Source organism: Rhipicephalus sanguineus, chromosome 1 (assembly GCF_013339695.2).
Source record: "Rhipicephalus sanguineus isolate Rsan-2018 chromosome 1, BIME_Rsan_1.4, whole genome shotgun sequence".
Lineage (NCBI taxonomy): Eukaryota > Metazoa > Arthropoda > Arachnida > Ixodida > Ixodidae > Rhipicephalus > Rhipicephalus sanguineus.
The window spans coordinates 70,180,962-70,203,370 of record NC_051176.1 but is presented as its reverse complement, the minus strand read 5'-3'; the positions used below and the strand labels follow the sequence as shown (position 1 = coordinate 70,203,370).

General features: G+C 44.5%; 1 protein-coding gene across 1 annotated transcript in view; it reads left to right on the top strand.

Moving 5' to 3' along the window:
• The window catches only part of LOC119396878 (uncharacterized), a 32,318-nt gene extending 19,199 nt beyond the window's left edge, over positions 1–13,119 (top strand). The window contains exons 4-7 of the mRNA XM_049417888.1: positions 1,488–1,806; positions 9,356–9,662; positions 10,799–11,129; positions 13,095–13,119. Of these exons, the coding sequence (XP_049273845.1) occupies positions 1,488–1,806; positions 9,356–9,662; positions 10,799–11,129; positions 13,095–13,119 (982 nt within the window). The remainder of the gene's footprint in view (positions 1–1,487; positions 1,807–9,355; positions 9,663–10,798; positions 11,130–13,094) is intronic.
• The last annotated feature ends 9,290 nt before the right edge of the window (positions 13,120–22,409 follow it).

The window sequence follows — 22,409 nt, the reverse complement described above, 5'->3', positions numbered from 1 at the left end:
AGCTTTGGCTCGGTTGGCTACCCTACACTTGGGGTGGGTGAGAGGGGGAATAATAGAAAGGAAAAGGTAGAGAAGAAAGAAGAAGAGTAAGAAAGAGATGGATGAACAGCGTGAAACTACACAACACGAACTCGCGCTGTTAGTTCACAGGCGCTCGTGAAGTCCTGTGGTCCTCAAGAAGCACAACAGGGCTTTCGTGGCCTTGCGCATATGCGAGACCGTAGGCCAAGGTCCCAAGATCTTCTTTTCTGTCAGTGGTCTTGAGTCCAGGTGACGGAGCTTAACTTCCATACTACGTCGTTGAGAATGATATGATGGGCAGTGGCATAGAATGTGTTCAAGCGTCTCCTCGCAGGCGCAAATGTTGCATGCCGCACTGCTGGCCATTCCAATGAGACACGAATACGCATTCGTAAATGCCACGCCCAACCACATGCGGCACAGTAAAGTTGCATCGCGTCTCGAGAGCCCGGATGGCAAACGATGTTGCAAATTTGGGTCAATCGAATACAGGCGCGCGTTGGAAAAACCCTGCGTATTTCATTGTAGAAGAGTGATACGGCGTGGAAATGATTGTAGTCGCCACGCGGCGTCCGTTCTCAAGAGTGGTATGGGTGTCCGCAGGTCTTGGTCATGAGCCGATCGTGCAGCTTCATCCGCGCAGTCATTGCCGACAATTCCGCAATAACTCGGCAACCATTGAAATATAATATTATGTCCTTCCTCGAGTGCTTGGTGGTAGTCGTGCCTTATCTCGTACACGGATTGTTCGTGTAATCCGTGCCGTAAAGCAAACCGCAATATTTGTAAGGCTGACCTGGAGTCGCAAACGATGGCCCACCGATTAGGTGGCTGCTGAAGGATGTACTTGGCCGCACCTTGAAGCGCTGCGAGTTCTGCGGCTGTAGACGTCGTGATGCGAGAAAACTTGAACTGTAACAGTATGTTATCAAATGGAACAACCACCGCTCCGGTAGAGCTGTTGGAATTAGTGGAGCCGTCGGTGTAAACATGCTTGCGATCAATGTAGGTTTCTTCCAACAGACGCAAAGACAACTGCTTCAGGGCTAGCGGTGACATGCGTGCCTTCTTAACGATTCCAGGAACCGATAAGGACACGTCAGGTTGATGGAGACTCCACAACGCAGATGCCGGGCGCATCGCAGGTTTGAAGTCAGGCGGTAATATGTCGTGGTGTTTTGTCACAATACCGCAGAACGAAGCATGGGGCCTCCGCGCTGGCAAACACGCTAAATGATGTGACAGTAGCCGTGACAAATGCCGAATGTACGCTCTCAGCGTCTCAACGATAATATGAGTTGTGACCGGCTGTTCTTGTGCAATAGCGATAGTTGCAACTGTCGATGAGCATCTTGGAAGGCCAAGACATGTCCGAAGTGCTTGGGCTTGAACGCTCTGTAGTGCACGGATGTTAGTAACGTACTCCTTCAGGCAATGCATCTGAAATCAAGAACCTTACATTTCAGGCAGTTTATCCGCCGCCCAATCGCATACCTGTCTGCATCGTTGGCTGGACGGGGATCAGTTGAAAATGGGCGTCTCTCCGGTGCTGGACCATCCCAATCGCTCCCAAAAGTGGTTATGCGCAATGAAAGCACTGAAGTAACCATGACGACGACTGGGACTGCTCTATACGAGTGTTCAACTGCTGTGGAGCATGAGCCTTCGAGTGAAACTACTGAAGTACCCATGACGACGACTGGGACTGCTCTATCCCAGTGTTCAACTGCTGTGGAGCATGAACCTTCGAGTGAAACCACTGATTCACCATTCAATGGAACAGAGGTATACGGATATAGAAACGCCTTTTAATATAGCAGTCAGTACAAGCAGAGAGCTGCCACTATTGCAGGGCAGGAACATTCTCTCTGTTTCAGCATTAACCCAGTGTGACCCATGCTAAGCATGCCGTAGGAATTTCATTCAAAACCAACACATATATCACGTATTTAAAAAAAAATATCAAAAGGCCAGAGTGATGGGCTAGTTTGTAGCGTATAATTCTGAACAGTAGCGCACTGTCCCGCCTTGATCTGTCGCCGTCCGTGTGATTCTTTGCGCCACACTCCAGAAGTAAAAAAAATATATTGATATGTATTTGTCGGTTCTCAAGTTACAAAGCTATAGCGCACTGGGTACACGCGGATTCAATGGTCAAGGCATTTTTCGCCGTGCTCCTTCTTCGTTGTGCAAAAATTTTCGCACACAGTCTCTCGAAGCACAATTCGCATGCAGAAATTTTGCATCTCGAAGATTCTCGGGCGTGATAAAATTGAAAGAGCAGTTACTTTCCGTCTTTTTTCCCGTAGAGTCTGCACCGTGGCCATCTGTCGCAAAGTGTGATGCAGACGTCAAGATTCCCTGAGCTCGAGTGCCATCTCTCGCACCAAGGCCCAGGAACTTGAAAGGTGTGGCGCAAGGTTGTCAACGAGAAGGAAGAAGTAAGAGAAAGACCGCTCTTTTTTCTTCTCGTTCGTAACCTTGCGCCACGTGTTTCAAGTACTTATGCACCAACTATCCATTATTGCGTGTTGTTGGGCCCAGGCAGTTCTGCGCGAGGATTATCGTAAACTAAGCAGGTGCTTTGGCGAGTCAGAGGATAGATGATGTAATCTGCAAGGATTCACGGCACAATGATCTATTACATGGGTCTTTTTATGAGCAAGAACTTCCAACACTTACAAGGAAAACCATTATTATAGTCCCTTGTGGTTCTATCAAGTAGCTCTACGCCACCCATACCACAGTTGTAAGCGAGGAATGAGTTCGATTTACTCGCCTGTAGTTTTCTTTTTTCCGCGTACCATATGTCCCCATACTTCGAGGTATGAACGTTCTCGTAGTTTGTAGCAGCTGCGGCGACGTTACTGTCTCGCCACTCGACCAATATTGCCACGCACGTTTATTGCTTTAGTTTGATGTATTCGGGTTGCACGCGCAAAAACTGTTAGGAATGTTCGGCGCCGACCACGCCGCAATGTTTGAGAAGCTTCGCGATTGTTTTATATTATTCTGTTAAGATTACGCGCTGGACGAGAACAGTCAAGTTTTTTTGAGAGCTCATGCGAGCACCAGTGATAGCGCTGGAAGGTTCCACTACTGATGAATAAAAGACTACGCGTTCCAACAAAAAAGATCAGATTTCTCGACAGCCGCCGACTGTTCTCGCCGCTGTGAGTGCACAGCGTGAATTGCTTGTACCTTGAGTTTTCATTTTTCGGGCACAAGTTCGCCCAAATAAAGAGACGCGTGTTTTGCGCTCTTGCTGCAGCCATCCTCGCCGTCACAACCACGTGACAATATTTAACGACGGCATGAAAGCATTTGCATAGTCACTTCTATCACGTTCATAACTATCTTTTTTTGGCGTGATGATGATGCGTTGTGTATGCTGTTTTCTCGAATCGTTCCATTTACTGGGAAGCCTTTTTGCTGCAGTATGTCGGACATTGTAGGCCCGTAAGAAATTTATAGGAATGCACCATGTAGTCAGAGGCACATCCACTACGTTACAAAACATCTTCACGACCGGCTGTTTAGCAAACCTCCCTGGCTCTTTCCCCTGTTTTATTCAATATTCTGTTAAGCTCAATTCCGTTGAACAATAACGTTACAGTTTATGTATATGCAGACGACATTGCAGTCTTCGCTTCGGCAGGTAATATTCACTCACTGTATGCAGTGTTACAATCATACTTGGGAAGTTTAGAATTCTGGTTTGAACATATTCGAATAACTCTAAACGTTAGCAAATGTTCCTTGATTGTTTTTCTATTGAATCCTCCAGTTAACATTTCCCTTCGGTATCGTCGAGAAGTAATTCCCCAAAATGACTGTGTCAAATATTTAGGAGTTTTTTATGATGAAAAACTCAGCTGGCGCAAACACATTGAGCACGTCAAATGTAAGGCAACACGCGCTGTTGGAATGTTACGTAAGCTTGGTCACCTCCCTTCTGGGCTACGCAGAGACAAGCTACTTATGATTTTTCGGATGTATGTTCGACTAATTTTAGAGTTTGGTTGCATATTATACTCAGGGGGGCCTGCATGCAAGTTTCATCCCCTGGTTCTCATAGAGCGAGAGGCCCTTCGAAGTTGTCTAGGGGTACCAAAATTTACAGCAAACAGTATTCTATACCTAGAAGCCCGAATCCCCACTCTAGTTTGCAGATTCCGCATTCTCACCGTCAAAAAATATTTAAAAATTTTTGCGTCCTCACAAAATCGAGTGCAGTTCGTATTCGTATCTGAATCGTCAACGTTTTTTAATGAGCCTTGGTCTCGAATATATAAACCACAAGTTTTGTTCGTACAGGACCAACTAGAATCATTAAATGTTAACATACGCGACATCGTAGCAAACGATAAATCATCGGTCATAGCAAAAATTGAATTTGATGATATTTTCCCATCTAATGCCAAACTTTTACCTTCTAGATATTTAATAGGATTGTTAGAGGATCATTTACTTCGATTGGGTATAGATAACATAATTGCCACTGATGCATCCATGTGCGAAGAGAAAGCGGGAGTGGGCATATTTTCAGAGGCTTTATCATGGCCGTACTCCTTGCGCCTCCCAGATTATACTCCCATATTCGAAGCTGAGCTCCTCGCAATTGTATTAGCGCTTCGAAAACTACCAGTAAATGAGTCATCAGTTGTTATAGTTACTGATTCGCTGACAATATGTACATCTTTATCTTCTACTGCTTCTGAGTCTCCCGTCCTGAATGCATTCACTTCCTTAATCCCAAAAAATTTGACTACCGTGCGGTTGGTATTGGTCCCAGGTCATTGTGGCATACTAATAAACGAGATGGCAGACACTCTCGCGCGGTGGTCTCTGGGTGGTCCTATTTTGTCCATTGTACCTGACACAGCTTTTATTACTGATTCGAGATTTCGGAAGTATTCTTTAATTAAAGATGCCAAAAGTATGAAATTACCAGTTCCCGAATATGGTCATCTTTCATTCGGCTGGAATAATGAATGGTGTCCCACTCGAAGACTGGAAGTGGCTATTACGAAATTGCGATGCCGGATACCAGCACTTAATTTTTATTTATACCGGTCTGGTCTGATGCCATCTCCTATGTGCTATTTTTGTCAGGAATTTGAAAACATTGATCATTTCTTGCTTACCTGCCGTCGATTCATAAGGCATAGAAAAAATCATTTCGAAATGTTATTCAGAAACTTAAGAATTAGTCTGAATTCTCAAAATGTTCTTTCCCTTGGGGCGTCTTCTCTTGGCTTCCGTAACAGGAACGTCTGCTCAGCCCTATGCGAATTTCTGGGTGAGACACGAATTCCCTGTTAACTTATTCCTTAATTAAATTTGGTACTCCAGACTTCCTTTCATTCATTCGTTCATTGTTTCTCAAATTGTGGTATTATTCTGCTCCTTATTCTATATCGACTAGTCATTCTTAAAATTTCGTTTATTCATTCGGCTATTGATTGATTCCTCATTCTTTATATAAAAAAAATTATTAACTTAACCACCGGTTTCATGGCCGATCCCCCGTAGTGGGTAAGTGCCAACAAACGGGAACAAGCAAGCAAGCAAACCTCCTTGGCACGGAATAACACAGAGCTGAGCCAGTTTGTAGGTATTCATGTTAAGAGGACTGGTGTCTACCTTCTTTTTCGACGCTGTGCGCCTTTTACAGCGACAGCTGTTCTGAGACCAGAACAAGGGCCGTTTTTGGTGCCGTAGTTGTCCGCCGCCGCCGGTGTCCGTAACCACTATCGCTCGAAATAAGAAAAAATTCCCAGTATGGAACGAGGTTCGAACCTGGGCCCTCTGCGTGGGAGCCCAGTACTCTACCTCAGAGCTATGCCGGGGCTTGAAACTGCTTTGCAAAAAGACCCTATACAGGCTTCATGTCGGGAAGGAACCACATTAACATATGGAATGTAGCGTGGTAGAAGAGTAATATAACAACCAAGCGTCACACGACGCGAATTCTGTAACCAGGCGTCACACAATGCGAATTGCGCAACGAGTGGCTTGTTGAATGCTTCCAACCCATTACAAAAAGCTCTGCCACAATTCCTCATCGTCATCAGCCACTGCATCGACAAAGTGCACATAATGCCTTACAGGTGTTTAGCAAGTACCACGGTTCTCTGCAGAATGACGAAAAATTGCATAGTGGCTGCTTCCCTACTTCACAAAAATTATGATGATTTATAGCAGGGCTGTCCAGTATTGCGATACAAGAGTATCGCAATAGTATTTTAGAGATACTTTTGAGTATCTGTATTTCTGTATCGAGATACATTTGAAAAATATATTTGTATCTCAGTAGTGAAATACTTTTACGATGTATCGCTTGTATCGCGATATGATGCAGGAGGCGGGTACCTCGTTAAATTTTCTTTTTGTCCGAAATGAGTTTACGCGTGTTTCCAAGAGGGCATGATGGTTTTTTTTTCATTTGTTTTTGTGCCAAGACAAGCAAAGGCGCGCTGCCGGTCGCCGACAGAAAGGGCGGCGATGGTTTCCCCTCAAGCACAGAATGGCAAATGTGGTAATGCGCGCTGCGCCGCAGACGGCAGAATCGCGGAGGCAGTGTTGTCGGCCTCTGGCGACGAAAGTCGATGTCTCTCAAGGCCAGTGCAGCTCCCCTAGTTTTTTTCGGGCGGCAAGCCATTACTTCGTGACGCCCCACGCGGATACCGCCTTTGAACAGAGGCTTTGCAATGCTTCGCGTGCGTTCAGTTCTCAAAGCGCCGGCACTTCTAAAAGCAGTTCCCATAGTCGCGGCGGAAGTGACTACAAGATCTTCAGCCGCCTCCCCACGCCTCCCCGCGCTTTCAGCCGCCTCCCCAGCGTGTCTGGGTGCGTTCGTAAGTTATCACAAGCGTGACACGGTCTCTTGTGGTACCAGGCTCCCCCACCGACGGAGGCGACTTCGCCTGTTGCGGCTTGCTGAAATGGGTGCTGTTAGCGTCGGTGGTGGCGACACCTTTATTGAAGAGTCACCCTTTCGGCCTAGGCGACAAGTGCTTGCTGTAGTTTCTGATGGGGCGCTCTGAGCAGCTGTCCCTGTTTTCACGTCTGTTTAGAGAGCTTGCAGGAGCGACTTGGGAGGGCTTACACCCTCTCACCCCCAAAGAACGTGATTTTAGGAAGACAATTTTTGCATTGTGCAGTTTCCACATATTGGGCTCCATTACGCGTATGTAATTATGAATGGCCTATATGGGCAGCGGAATTCTCAGCCGTCTGACCCAGCGCCGACCAGGCCAGACGGCTGAGGAGTCCGAAGATGGGGACCGACTTGGACTTCTGAGGGGTCAGAACAACCCACGTGAGGGAGGAAATGTTTCAGTATCTAGATGACCCGAGATGTCGCCGCGCTCCAGGGCTATCCGGCTATGAAGCCGGTATTTATTCACTCTAACACGAATTTGTGCCTGTCTGCAGCGCTAGATAGACCTTTTCTTTCGCGAGTCTCGTCCTGAGGCCGAATCGACGCTGTCTAGAAGACAGCCTGCTTGAGAAGCTCACACACCTTGTCATTCTTGACACACAGCAACCTACTCAGCAAAGCAGATCTTATGTGCAAAGTAAATGCATACTCTTTCTCAATTCACTGGCGTTCATTAGTGATTCGGGTGATTTGCTTAAACTACGCTATTTCTAGCATAGCTCATTTGGTTGTCACCAAACATGTCGATTTCGGTGCCCAATGCTTGTTACTGTTGCTGTGAAATAGTGTACTTTTGTATTGCGATTGATATGTGTAATTATGTCATTATTTCTAATTATGTACTTGGTAAGCCGCCCCCCCCCCCCTCTCTGTGATGTCTTAATGGCGCTGAGGGTACTGTAATAAATAAATAAGCTGAAAGTTTCAATGCACTACAACTTAATTTACACCATTATGCTGCACTTATAAATGTTCTTTGCGGAGTACGAGCATACTTGAAATAAAAAAAGAGAAGTATTCTAGTATCTGTATTGCTGTATATGTATTCCGGAATACTTTTTTCGTCATATTGCAAAAGTATTTCCGAAATATCCCGTTAAGCTAAAGGCAAATGTATCTCAGTATCTGTATTTTAGGCTTCCGGTCCTCGTATGTCGATATCTGTATTCCGGAATACTTTTGCGAGTACCTCTGCCCTGCCCTGATTTATAGCGTAGTTGCTTCCTCGCAAGTGCACTTCTATTGGTTGCCAAGGGAGCGCATAAGGCTCTCATGATTCATTTCCTCAGGGTCTCAATAAAGTTCATTCCCTCTCTCTATCTCTTTCTCATGTTAGTGCATGTTATAAAGCATGGTGGAAGGGTGAAATAACGACAGGGCGTCACACAATGCGAATTACGTAACTAGTGGGTCCTTTAAAGCGTCCAACCCATTACAAAAGGCTCAGTCATAATTCTTCATCATCATCAGCAGTCGCATCAAGAAAGTGCACATAATGCCTTACAGATGGTACCTCGCTTCTCCGCAGAATGACGAGTATTGTCGTGGTGGGTGCTTCCTAACTTCACAAAAATTATGATTTGTGGCGTAGAGGGTATGTTGCTAATGTAGTTGTATTGGTAGCCAGAAGAGAGTTTAAAACGGGCGCTAGAAAGGCCACTCTTCGAGCTTTAGCTGTGACTGTGCTGCGCTTTCCGCACAGACCTGGCGTTTTTTTTTTCAGTTGCTAGTCGGCGTTTGTGGAGTCTTGACTCCTCTCATGCGTCCGTGCTTCCACGCCCAGTCTATTTAACATCAATACCTCCCTGGCTGTTTTCCGATCGCCCGCAGTATGCGCCAAAGGCGTAGGAGTAGCCGTCTCCACTATAGAATATCCAGTTCTAGTAAGTGAACTCAATGAACCGGTTGCACGGATAAAGCGCTTTACTATACAACTATGTGTAGGTAAATAGGAGTGCAAAATGCCGTGCTCCAGGAACTCAAGCGGCAATGTCAACTGATCACATTAGATGACGTCATAACATGACGTCGTCATAATTTATCACGTGGCCACGTGACTTTGATACCATTCATGTTGACGCCGACGCCACACTTCGGATTATTCGGCTCGTGAGGCATTGTTTCTGAGAAACTCAGTATTCGTGCTGTATAACAACGGAAAAAAGAAGGAACACCATTTTTAACTTCTAATTCTTAGTGTGCTATATCAAGTACAACAAAATTTCATTCATCTTGTATTCTTTGAAACAGTTATGCAGATATGAAGTATCCGCCAACCTATGAATTTGGGGTAAACCGCATTCGACCAATAGGCGGCTAGAAGTGACTTGCTGCCGTGGTGCTTTGAGCGGCGATTTCGTTGTTAACAGCTCATGCCGTCATCTGCAGGAGGAAGAAAGAGAACGGCCGGTGGATGTTGGTGGCTCCTGCGATGTACTAGGCGGTCAGCTTGCTCGGCAACAGGCAGAAGTGGGTCCTACCCAAATCGCTGGAAACTCGCGTGCGGGCACCGCGGCCGAGACCTTGGTGCGCTTGACTGCGTTACAGAGGTTAAGGGTCTTGCAGCGAGGTGAAGCAGCAATACAAGTACACGCTCCCCGAGATCTCGATGTGTGGGCGTGCAGCGCCTGCAACTTCGATTTCCATCCCGCCAGAGCAGATATCGCAGCTACTACCGGTTTTGCAGAAGACGCACGTAAGCTGTTTCAAAATTTCAGGAACCCATCAATAGGCGCAGGCCGAATCATTGCCTTAGCACTATCTCGGACAGAACAATAGAAAACAAGTTTGTAGAGTACGTTTTGCTTCTCTTTTTTTTTTTTGCTGATGGAATGGACCTGATCTGATTACAGCAGCGAAAGGTCCTTCATGCAGGTAGTGAGGTCAGCGTACTGTGATAACAGCTAATTATAATTTTGAAACGTCGAGTAGCCATAGATAATACTGTTGTAATAAAATGGTTTGTGTCAAACTGAAATGGGTTAGCTTCTAATCCCTGTCAAGTTAAATGTTGAGCGACCGTCAGAAGTGTTTCGTCATAATCATGTCTCAGTTCTCTGCGTGTATTTCTAGAAGTGCACTTAAATTAATTCGGTCCGATGCTTTTATTCATTTCAAAACACTGAAGGTTTTGTTTTTATTTCTTGAATAAGATATTGCACGTAACTTACTTGTCTACTTGTGTATGGTGCCACATTCTTTCACAGCACCGTCATCCCGACGACTGCGTGCCTAATTTTGCTCTCTTAAACTATAGCGAAGCAAATACAATTAGTAAGCTGGAGCTCGGCGAGATAAAAAAAAACAATGTAACGCAGTCACGATAAAACGCCAGCTATATTTTTCATGGTGCTTTGCTTCTTTCAAAATATAGTAGGTAATTAGTAGGTAAAATTAGTAGGTAAGTTGATTTTCGTGTACATTTTCATATAATAAAAAAATTATCATAATATACACGAAAATCAACTTACCTACAAACTACTGGATAGTGCCCCGCCACGGAGGTCTAGTGTTTAAGGCGCTCGACTGCTGACCCGAAGGTCGCGGGATCGAATCCCGGCCGCGGCGGCTGCATTTTCGATGGAGACGAAAATGTACTTAGGTTTAGGTGTACTTAGATTTAGGTGCACGTTAAAGAACCCCAGTTGGTCGAAATTTCCGGAGCCCTCCACTACGGCGTCCCTCATAATCATACCGTGGTTTTGGGAGGTTAAACCCCAGATATTCATTAGACTCATCTCTTGCTATTGTTTCAAATATATGTTTTCATGCGTACACGTATATTGGGAAGAATTGCTGTTGCTGGAGTGAATAGCATTTGGTTATTTGCAGATCATCTCGCCGAATGGGATACACTAACGAGGGCAGTATTGAGCGCGCACCGTTGCATTTGCCGCCTGCTCCTGCAAGTCTCTGCTACCGTCCACCCTTCTGGATACTTCTACCGGAGCTTTAGTTTGGAGGAAGGCACTGCGTCAATCGGAATTCAAGTCTCTGAATTTGAAGACCCTTACACTGACTTTGTGCAGCCCTGCTTGCGATACTTCTGCCGATTATTGAATGCCCCACAGACCGCAATGTCGTTTCAACACAGCTCTATCTCAGGTCCTAATGTAGCACCCAACGAGCTGTATGCTGCACTTCCAGAACTCAACGACAAAAGGTATTTCATCGTCCTTTTTCTTTCGCTAGAGCAAGCAGCAGCCATAGAAATTGGTTGTAATAAGAACTTGACTGGCATATTGGGGTGTAAAACATACGTACAGAAAAATTGTGCACATTTCGACCAATTTTTCGACTGTAATTGTGATTCGCTGTGTTCAATCTTCTTTTTTGCGTTTGGAGATGTTTCTCTTGCGGCTTAGATTAAATAGGCCGCTCCTGCTCTCTATGTATAATTTAAACAGCAAATACAAATTTTAGATGAAATGTGTTTCTTTTCAGCGTATTACAGTGTATTAAGGACGCTAGGCGTATGAAATCGTATCCATCTTTTATATTGTTACGAAACGATACCCTAAAGAGGATTCTTCGGCGAGTTGGTGCGGCATACTTGAAATAGAAACAGCGCAAACGACAAATGAGCAGTAAAAGGACAGTAAAAAACGCTACGAATAGCGATACGAGCATCAGCTAGTGCGTTACTCAGCGAAGTGATGAAAAGGACAAGTGTGCGTGGTTAGCCTGTGTGTGGGGCTCTTCCGTCATCTTGGATGGGTACCACAATACGCCTGTAACCATTCACTGTACCACTATCTCGACTCCATCAAAATATATAAAAAAGTCGTGGGCTTGCTTTTACTAAAATCATTGCACAATGTATTAGACACTTGCCATTATCAAAGTCTCTAAATTAAACGTGGCAAAATTATTTTACAACCTTATCCATGGCTAAGCAAAATAATATCTGCCACATATTGTGGAGACGCAATTTTTAAAACAATTTACTTGCTCAAGTTCATATATGGGGAACGCTCTGCATTCTCTGTCACCTGGAATTAAAAAAAGCTGGAGAGTAAAGTACTGGATAAGATAGAAGCCATAGAGGTGTACTAGAAATAGCCAGAACAATGACCACGTGTGAAGTTTTTCATTGCGTTAGGAATTATATGGACACACTCTCGGCTGATTTTTGCCGTCGCCGGCGTCATGTTCCATGTGTATATATATATATATATATATATATATATATATATATATATATATATATATATATATATATATATATATATATATATATATATATATATATATACTTATAAAATCCACAAAGTACAATAATTCAGAAAAAATTTCCGACGCGCGGAATCGCACGGGCGACCTCTCGCTTCGCAGTGCGCGGCGATAGACGGCTGAGCCACGAAGAGTACCGTCTTTCAGCCTGCTAACGGCGAGCTATTTATATACACCATTTACTTCAGCATGCTGTCTTGGTGACCACCGGGATGACGCCAAGTGCACGCGGGGCGCGCTTTAAAGATCGTCGCCCCGCTCCTGCGAACGCCGTTGCTCTCCGCCCTACAGGGCGTGGTCGCCTTCATGCGCTAATCCCGAGGAAAGAAGGGAACGGCCGGAGGGATGGAGCGGGGGGTTGTATGTCTTGTGCTTTCCCCGCGATGTCCGCGCTGAAGTCACAGAGCGTACGAAGGTCACTTCGCTCGCTACAGTGGCCGCGTTTGGGAAAGGAGCGCGCTGTTCAAACATAAATAAGTAACAACTGGGACAGTTAGTTTGCGCTCGTCTTGTGTGTACCTGTTCGTTCGTTTCGTGCGTCCTGCTTTATGTTTGAGCAGTACGCTTCAAGTGTCGAGCTGTGACGCATGATAGTTCACGCTCGTCCTGCGTGCGTTCTTTTCGTGCGTCTTTTGGGCTCGAGCGACGCGCTGGCAATTTCTTTGCGTTACATTCCAATTTATTGCTATCGCATTCATTGCTTCGCCATTGCTGCAAAACTGTGACTTTTTATATGGACAAATAGAAACGGACGTCAGCAAACCGCATGCCATCATTATTTGTCGAAATTTCCACGAACATACTTCTTTTTCGTCGCTATCAGTCTCTAAAAAAATTCCAGAGATTGCATTTACGAACATTTCCCTTATCAAGCGGTGTGAACTGGAACTCGCAGGATACAGCCGGTGAATCCCAAGTAACAGTGACAAGAACTTTATTGAATAGTCGTGAGGGAAGTGATGGGGGAGGCCAAGGGCTCTCCATCGAGTCGGTGGCTCCACCCTGGACGAAACCGGGAGGCGGTGATTGTCGGCGACGAACCGGGCCCACGGGACAGCCTGTGCACTCTTAATCAGGTCCCGCTTAAAGTGCTAGACATAGCCAGGAAGCCGGACACTTTCCATCTAGTTTCCTGGATATAGCCAGCATTTATCCAGGACCAGATTAAGAGCGTAGTTGGAGAGTCATGTCCAAACTTCGTAGCGCTTCGTCCCACTTCGTCTTGCTGTGCAGACCGCAGCCCACATTGATTGGGTACAGCCAGAGCATATCAAAAGAGTAGGAATCGTATCCGCATTTAGAGCATGACTGCGGATTCAAGGGCCCCATCAGGATCAAGCGCACCGGAAAGAGTAGTTGGAGTCAGGTTTAGTTACTATCCATGCAGTATTAGCACTGATTTTGTAAGCGCTATGTAGTTGTGGCAAATACTCAGACTAAACTACGGCGACGCCAGTGCGAACCTTACGCTTCACCTACTTCAAACGTTGGCCGTGACAAAAAACACACATCGGCTCAAATGAACAAATTTTGCGTTTAAAGTTAATGTGATCCAATGTTATTCACCGCGTGTTTACAGGAGGTTTTCAGGGCCCTAGATTGGGAAGAGTTAGGGATAAGAGTTAATGGAGAGTATCTCAGTAACCTACGATTCGCTGATGACATTGCATTGATGAGTAACGCGGGAGACGAATTACAGCTCATGATTACTCAACTGGATGCGGAAAGTAGAAGAGTAGGTCTGAAAATTAATATACATACAACTAAAGTAATGTGGAACAATCTTGGCAGAGAATAGCGCTTTTGCGATAGGTGGCGAGACGCTGGAAGTTGTAAAGGAGTACGTCTACTTAGGACACGTAGTAACCGCGGAGCCGAACCATGAGAGTGAAATAACTAGAAAAATAAGGATGGGTTGGGGCTCATTCGGCAAGCATTATCAAATCATGAATGGTAATCTACCACTATCCCTCGAGAGGAAGGTATATAACAGCTGCATCTTACCGGTACTTACCTACGGAGCAGAAACCTGGAGACTTAGAAAGAGGGTTCAACTTAAATTGAGGACGACGCAGCGAGCGATGGAAAGGAAAATGATAGGTGTAACCTTAAGAGACAGGAAGAGAGCAGAGTGGGTCAGGGAACAAACGGGGGTTAAGGACATCATAGTTGAAATCAAGAAGAAGAAATGGATATGGGCCGGGCACGTAGCACGTCGGCAGGATAACCGGTGGTCATTAAGGGTAACTGACTGGATTCCAAGAGATGGCAAACGCCTGAGGGGGAGACAGAAAATTAGGTGGGTAGATGAGATTAAGAAGTTTGCAGGTATAACGTGGCCGCAGAAAGCACAGGACCGGGTTGATTGGCGGAACATGGGAGAGGCCTTTGCCCTGCAGTGGGCGTAGACAGGCTGATGATGATGATGATGATGATGATCCGTAGAACGATCAAAGGCAAAGTGAGAAGGCGTGTAAGCACAAACGCTATTGCATCAAATTCAAGGTTGTGTCACAACTGAAGCGGCGGTTATATGACTTAGAGCTCCACGGGTTAGCACGTCACTGGCACTTTTTATATCTCAAATGGTGCCTAGTTTGCACCTCAACGCCTTGAACGCCGCACCTTCGTATGTAAAGTACAAACTGTGAGGAAATATAAAGCTTACTCACTATCGGCAAGAGGTCATTTGGGGTGTGTGAACAATGCTATCCCCATCGTAGACATTTAGTGTATTTAAAAACGTGAAGCAAAAAGTCAGTTTCGCCGCAACGGCGAAGGAATGAATGCGATAGCAACAAATTAGAATGTCACACGAAGAACGGCACGCAGCGCGATACTTGCAACGCGCCGCTCGAGCGCAAAGGACTGGCGAAAAGGACACACACACTCTAAGAAAAAAACCGGCTGAAGGGGGAGTAAAGTCAGATTTAGTCCTCAAATCGTGTCGTTAGTCCCAACTGCCGCGAAGTGCGTGTCGTGTGCAAATTCGGAGGACTAGACATACCTCGGAAAAGACTAATGGGGGGACGAACGGTTGCATTTACTCCTGCGGGTAGAGGTTGAAGGGAAGACGTTTTTTCTGTGGCCTTTGTTTGCATCAAGGCTCAGCATCGAACGAACGCGAAGCAGTGATCGTAGACCCACGAATGCCTCTTTCAAAGGTCATGAGCTTAGCTCTCGGCCAGGTGCGCCCTATTGTTCCGAAGCCCTCCTTTCTACTCTGTCGCGGTGCGGGTTGCAGGCGGCGACGACCTGAGGGGTAAGGAATTCGGCGAACGCATGTTCAAAATGTCCACTGCACAGATGACAAGAAGGCATCGGCGGGTCGGCCCGCTTACTGCTGCGATCAAGAAAATAACGCGAGAAAAGTTTAATTTAATTTGTAGTGTGTTAATATTGTGTCATAAATTATGAGGACTTGAAACTTAGTTCACCAATAAGCTTCCCAATATTCACTGGCGGTGACAATCGTGTAAATCTGATGGACGTTTCAGCGCTTATGTTGGGTATCCTTCCGCGCCGCACTCCTTCTTCAGTATCGCTCGCCGGAGTGTCGGGTGCGGGTCTTGTTTGTCACTTGTGATCTATCTTTCTCTTATTTCGGAGTCAGCGAGTGCCGCTATTTACGCAGACTATGAACGCAGCTGTGAAGAACATACCTCGCTGCATGTGCTGCAATTGTGGACGCGCATGCACGTTTGTTTCTGTGTACCGGCTGTTTATTGGACCCAACATCGTAACTTTCCTGCGGAAAAATGGACACCTCAGCTTACATGCAAGACTCCATCGCAGCTTCCTTTCTGCAAAGCTTCAGAGATGGACGCCGTCACATCGAGGTGTGATCAACAATTTCTGGATTTACTTGCTCTGCAAACAACGTCCCTCTGCTAATTTTAAAGGTAAGTTTATTATTTTCATGCCTTGGTACATTGTATTATAAATAATATGGACTAAAAAAGCATTGTGCGTCGCATGTTTTTGAGCATGCGACTGCGCAATTATTGGGGCTTACGTCATTAAGTCATTCTCTTCTAGCTACTTTATTTTGTAACAAAATTTTCTTTTTTGTATTTCTTCCAGGTAGGACTCGCCCTAGTAATTCGGGAACAGGCCCTACACCAACTAAATGATGGCATTCGTTCCTTTTTGGTGTTTTCGTAAAATAAAGATTGATGTTAATAGAATCGTGTTTCTCTTTCTTCCTTGAATACTTTATAGAACACCGTACGTTATCTGCAACTTACACAATCAAGAAATCAAAACCGTTGGTAACCTGAATCACTGTGCATGTGTGTGTGTTTGGTGTCATTCATGTGACCTGTGTTCCCGTGTCGTGGTTTGCCACTTCTCGCCAAGTTTTTACCTTGTTCATAGGATTCAAAGTGTTTTAAAGAACTGAAAGATCAGGGCACGCAACTAAATATTCTCGCTAGGGCAAGTCTTGAAGCCGGTATACACAATTTCTCTCAAGTTCGGCAAAGTAAATTCGAATGATCAGCATTATTGCTTGCAAGCGCTCACTGAATGCATTAATAGAAGTTAATACATGTAAGTTGGGTACCACTTCTAAAGCACTATTTAAGTGGCATGTTTCCGTGAAATGTCCGTTCCTAAGAGCCAGTAACTTCGCCACCATTTTTTACAATTGCGAAGCGCGATTTGCTCTCCCAAGGATCATTTCTGAGGATCAACCAATACTCCTTCAAGGAGTAACATTTGCTCCTTCAGGGACCATTTCCAAAAACCAACTGTTAGTCCTTACAGGAGTAACATTTGCTCCTTCAGGGACCATATCCGAAAATCAACGGTTACTCCTTACAGGAGCAACCGTTAGTCCTTTGCAGTTAATCCTTCAAAGACTAACTGTTTATCCCCTTGCAGTTCATCCCCAAAAGGACTATTGGTTGTGGCAAATCAGTTGATCCCCAAAAGGACTAACCTCCCTACCCCTTTTAGTCCTTTTTTTCTTAGAGTGCACAGACGACCGCGAACTAACAACTGTCACAACTCGACACTTGCAGCGCACTGCTCAAACACAAGGAAGGACACTCGAAAAGAACGCACAGGTACACACAAGACGAGCGCGGACTAACTGTTACGGTTGTTACTTCTTCGTGTTTGAGCAGCGCGCTACAACCCAACGCGCTTAGACTTTATTTTCTTTAAAACGGCGGCGCGTGGAGTGACCCCTCCGCGTCTCCTGCCACGCGGTGTCGTTTGACGCATCGTTTACTCGGGGTTCCACATCGTCAGGGGTACAGAAATGGACCACTTTTTAGTGCGCGTCTGAAGGAAAATATAGGAGCGTTGCTTTAAAGCGCGCCCTTCGGACAATCTCGCGGGTGTACTACGCATACTGAAGCACCTCCGAGCTCTGCGTGCCGTTAGCGTTAAATGGTGTATATAAATATCTCGCAGTTGTTATGCTATACAGCCGATGGCGCGTGGCCGAGTTGTTTAAAGCAGCGCGCTGCCTCTAGTTGGTCAGCATTTTTCATGACTCTTCTCGCAAAAACGAATCGTCGAAAACCATCACCTTAAAAGTAACAAAAAAAACGACAATATCCACACATACAGGGCTCAAACATCACCTGGCGATGTAGGCGCAAGTGTTGATGTTACTTTGCTACTGCAACCTTAATAATATTCAATAAATAACAGTGGTAACTAAGTGAACCCCTTTTAATCAACTTTGCTTCACTTCTCCCGTTGGGGCACTGCCTCCGGGATCTGCTTACCTTTTCTGAGGGCACATTTTACGTGTGTCAGACAAGAGAAACTTATGCAGGTTGTTGTAGCCTGCAACGATGACGTGCGCATCACACATCACACAGCCTAGCAAGTATGTTTTGCGTCACTAATTGTAGTGTTTTTTTTTTCATTCTTTATTTACAAAATACTTTACAATATACAAAAGCATTACTGGACCCATAGCCATTGGCTAGTTCCGGGTCCACAGACAACTTAGGGTATGAAATGCAGCACGCGAGCAAACAGAAACAGAAGACGTGATACATAATAGTAATATTACCATACATAACTCATACACAAATATAAATATAACATCAGTGTTCTATTATCCTTCTCGCACGCAAGCGAACAAAGCAAATACATAACAATGAGTATGACATGCACAACTTAAGCATTGACACGCACAACTTATGCAAGAATGTAAATATAAAGAAGTGTACTCTCATCGACAGTATTTTTCAAAAAAGTATTTTCTGACAGCAGACCTGAAGTTGCGGGCTTCTTTTATATGTATGGGCAGAGAATTCCAAATAAGTGCGCCGTTAAATTCCACGAGCCTTTTCCCGTACAAATTATGACATGGAGGCAGATTAAAACACTGATTAGTTGCAGCTCTTGTATTTCGTAGCGGGATCTTAAACAATGTAATTGGAAGCGGATCATTGGTATCGATAATACTATGAATGACCTCAGCAATTTTCAATTCATATAATGCATGCACTGGCAACACATGCAATGAGCTGTACAAGTACGTACTGGATTGAGTACGCGTAGAAGTGATAATTCTTAATGCCGTTTTTGCAGACGGAATACAGGATCAAGGTAAGTTGTAAAGGTGTTACCCCATGAATCAATACAGTAAGATATGTGACTTTGTATAAAGGAAAAGTACAGAATGCGTAGGACAGGATATTCGAAACATTCACGAGCCTTAAGAAGAATATAACATCCGTAAGCAAGCTTGGAACAAAGGTGTTTAATGTGAGCTTTCCAGTGCATGTAGGAGTCTAAGAAAATGCCTAAATATTTATAGGAGAAAACTTGTTGTAGTTTTATACCTTGTAATGATATATCCAGTGTTTCAGTATTGAGTTTTTTCTTCCTGGAATGAAAAACTGTATACTTAGTCTTACTAAGATTAAGGGTCAGCTCATTGGATGTGAACCCAATATGAGTCCTCTAACGCCAGTAGTGGAGGAGATGTCTGTCTAACGTGACTTGTGGTGGTGGTTGTGTAACAGCTGTCCTGTGCATCCACTTTGACAGGGTTAAACGAAGGCGGACTCTTTCCTGCAATTGATTTTTCATGAAATTGCGTTGGTCTTCTGGTGCTTTTTTGTTAGGGGTGTGCGAATATTCGAAAGTTTCGAATATTCGTCGAATATTACATTGGAAATATTCGTATTCGATTCGAAAATCGTGTATTCGAAAAGTTTCGAATATTCGATAACTTCGAATATTCGAAAAATTCGAATATGCGATTCGATTATCATGCATACAGTAGCTCGTCTTCCACATTTCTGCTGCGTTCGTATAGCTAAAGACGTTGCTGAGAGGAGCGATAAACATCGTAAGTACATGGAGGCACGATATCTGCCTGCGACGAGCGCCCCAATACGTATGATTTATTGCTGGTGCATCTCCGACGTGCAGCGCTGTTGGCGATCATGTAACCGTGCATTTTCAATATTATGCGGCCGTAACGTGCCGCACTACCACTCGTTCACTATGCGGGACCACTTCTGAAGAAAGACAGCGACCCATGTGACTGGTGGCGGACTGTAGGCACCTTCAGATACCCCAGTCTGGCAAAGCTTTGCCCCATGTAACTCCCTATACCAGCCACTTCTGTTCCAAGCGAGCGTGCCTTTTCAGTGGCAGGAGGGGGCGGGGGGTGTCTCTGTTACAAGGGAGCGCCTGCTGCCTGATCATGTGGAGCAACTCATATTTCTTCATGATAACATGTAGTCATTACTTTCATTGTGCCGTGACATGTGCTTGTGTTGTGATGTGCATTGTGCTAGCCTGGACATTGTGTTCTGGAGATAGCAGTGTATGTTGTGTTGCCAGTCAGGCAGCTAACGTTTTTTTTTTTTTTCAAATAGCTACATGTTAAATAAAACATTGTTACTGTGGAGGCATTTTTCCTTTGATATTCGATATTCGATTCGATATTCGAAGGTGGATATTCGTATTCGATTCGTATTCGAAAAATTTGATATTCGCACACCCCTATTTTTTGTTCATCCCCGCTCGTTAAATTAATCAGTTTTTGTTAATAAACCAGCTGCAGTAAATCTATTTCCTTAAATGGAGGAGCGTGACTTTCTGCGGGCCATTTTACTTATGTGATGTTTCTCTACGTACTACCAAATCTTGTCTAATTCATGCAAGTCATCACAAGCGACGAAATAACAAATGTCCTTTCCATTATCCCCGCAGGTTTTCTCGACTATTAGACTCAACAATGGATATGCCATTTCTGCGGGAGATTGGAATATACGTCCGCAACGGTGGTAGAGAACCAGATGTAACACATGATATGGTGTTACACCTGACACACCATGGCGACCCCGAACTTCGGAGGTTCACGTACGAGGTCAATGAACGCCTAGATCAGTGCTTGCACTGCGCAAGTACCAATACTATCGTTGTCAGCACAACCGTTGATAATGAGCGGGCTGTACCGCTACCTAGACTGCTCGCACGTCGTGAACTGACAGGTTCTGCTGCCCACCTGAGGCGCTACATAATCACGCACACACGTCCACCATCGCTCTCTGATTACATGATCAGTGTAGTAACAGCGGTAGACATGCAAGAAAGCGATTAGCTTCATTTACAATTTCTTTGACTCTGGAGTTAGGAAAAAAAAACCGCCTTAATCAGCCGTAAGTGCTGCGCCACAATCGTTCCTGCGACGTACCTTGCATGTTGCAGAATGTACCTAGAGGCGAAGTGCTTGAAAACATCATTCTCGTTGCTATTGAGCTTTCCCGTGTAAAGAGTGCATTTCGTCTTTGTGCTTCCCGAAAAATTGTAAAGCCTTGCTTCACAAAGTTGTCTATTCATGTTCGCCGCCCGGCTGTGCAATAACGTTCACAAAAATGTAACTGAATGTGCGGGGAACAAAAACTAAGCTATACACTCGCTTTTGAATGGAAACACTTCTGCGCGTATGCATTTCATTGTAAGGGGGTGTCTTCTTTTACGTGCCTTAGTCCGACTCTATATTTTCTAAAGAAAGCTTGACTGCAGTTAGAAGAGCAACGAAATATTATGGGCATCTTTTTAATAGTTCTTAATTCTAAGAACCTCACAATATTCGAGTAATTGCAGGCGTACTCTCAAAGTGGGACATCTCGCATCGTTTCAGTAAATTTTGCACGTTCTTTTCGCCTCATTTTCACAGCATTTTAAATGAGCAGCAATGACAACGGCTCAATCATATTTACATATGAGTGCCAATTTACACGACATACCTCACACAAAAGACTATATTCCAAATTGAATAATATTCAGACAAATGAGTGACGATCGTGCGATAGTATATGTCAAGCATGCACCACATCACTCAATTTTTAGCAAGACAACAAGCAGAACAATTTAATACAGACGTTCTTGCGTCCAATAAGGACAGCAGATATTTTACGTTTTTAAGCGTCATTCGTCTTGAACATAATCATCACCTTGGGATCACAAAATTTTACCCTGATTACATCACGTGTCTCGGCATATCATGCATTCAGCATCGTGCTTGTTTAGTATGCTGTCTGCTAAGTGTTTTTTTTACATATAGCTGCTCTTTTGTAATACATTGATGCCATTTGAAACATTGTTTCTTGTATATAGATGAATCTTACTATTCAGAACGATGTGCTTTGTTTTGTAGAGGTTTTGATTTTTCTGGCACAAGAACAGTAAACACGTGTTTGCGCTGTCAGTTGGTAAACGATGCGCTGGCAATGGCTGCCTCTTTTTTTTACATGTGTGTTATTATCAGTGAATGGACGTGTTCTGGGCTGCGTAGGCATGCTCTGTTGTTGTACAACTTTGATAATTATCTTGTGACTTGGTCACTCAAAAGAATCCACGGAATCTATCTTCAATGGATGTCGATCTGATGCGATAGCAATCGTTTTATGAAAGGCAAGTGCAACAATAAAGAATCCTGAAATACGAAATTTTGCGCATTATTTAGAACATTTGGGAAGGCTCGCTTTTAAGAGGCCATTCTGTTGTCTTGTTACATGTTTTTTTTCTGTAATCACCCTTATGTCTGCTTTTGCTCGAAAATAGGGCTGTTTTCATAGAGCGAGTGCCCTAACAAACACATCCACTGGTGACAATAAGGCCTAGTTCACGTCGACTCGAAGTACGTGCTGATTGAAGTTACTGCGTAAAACGGAACCTACGTTAACACGTCTCCGTCCCATTTATTTTATTGCTATAGCAA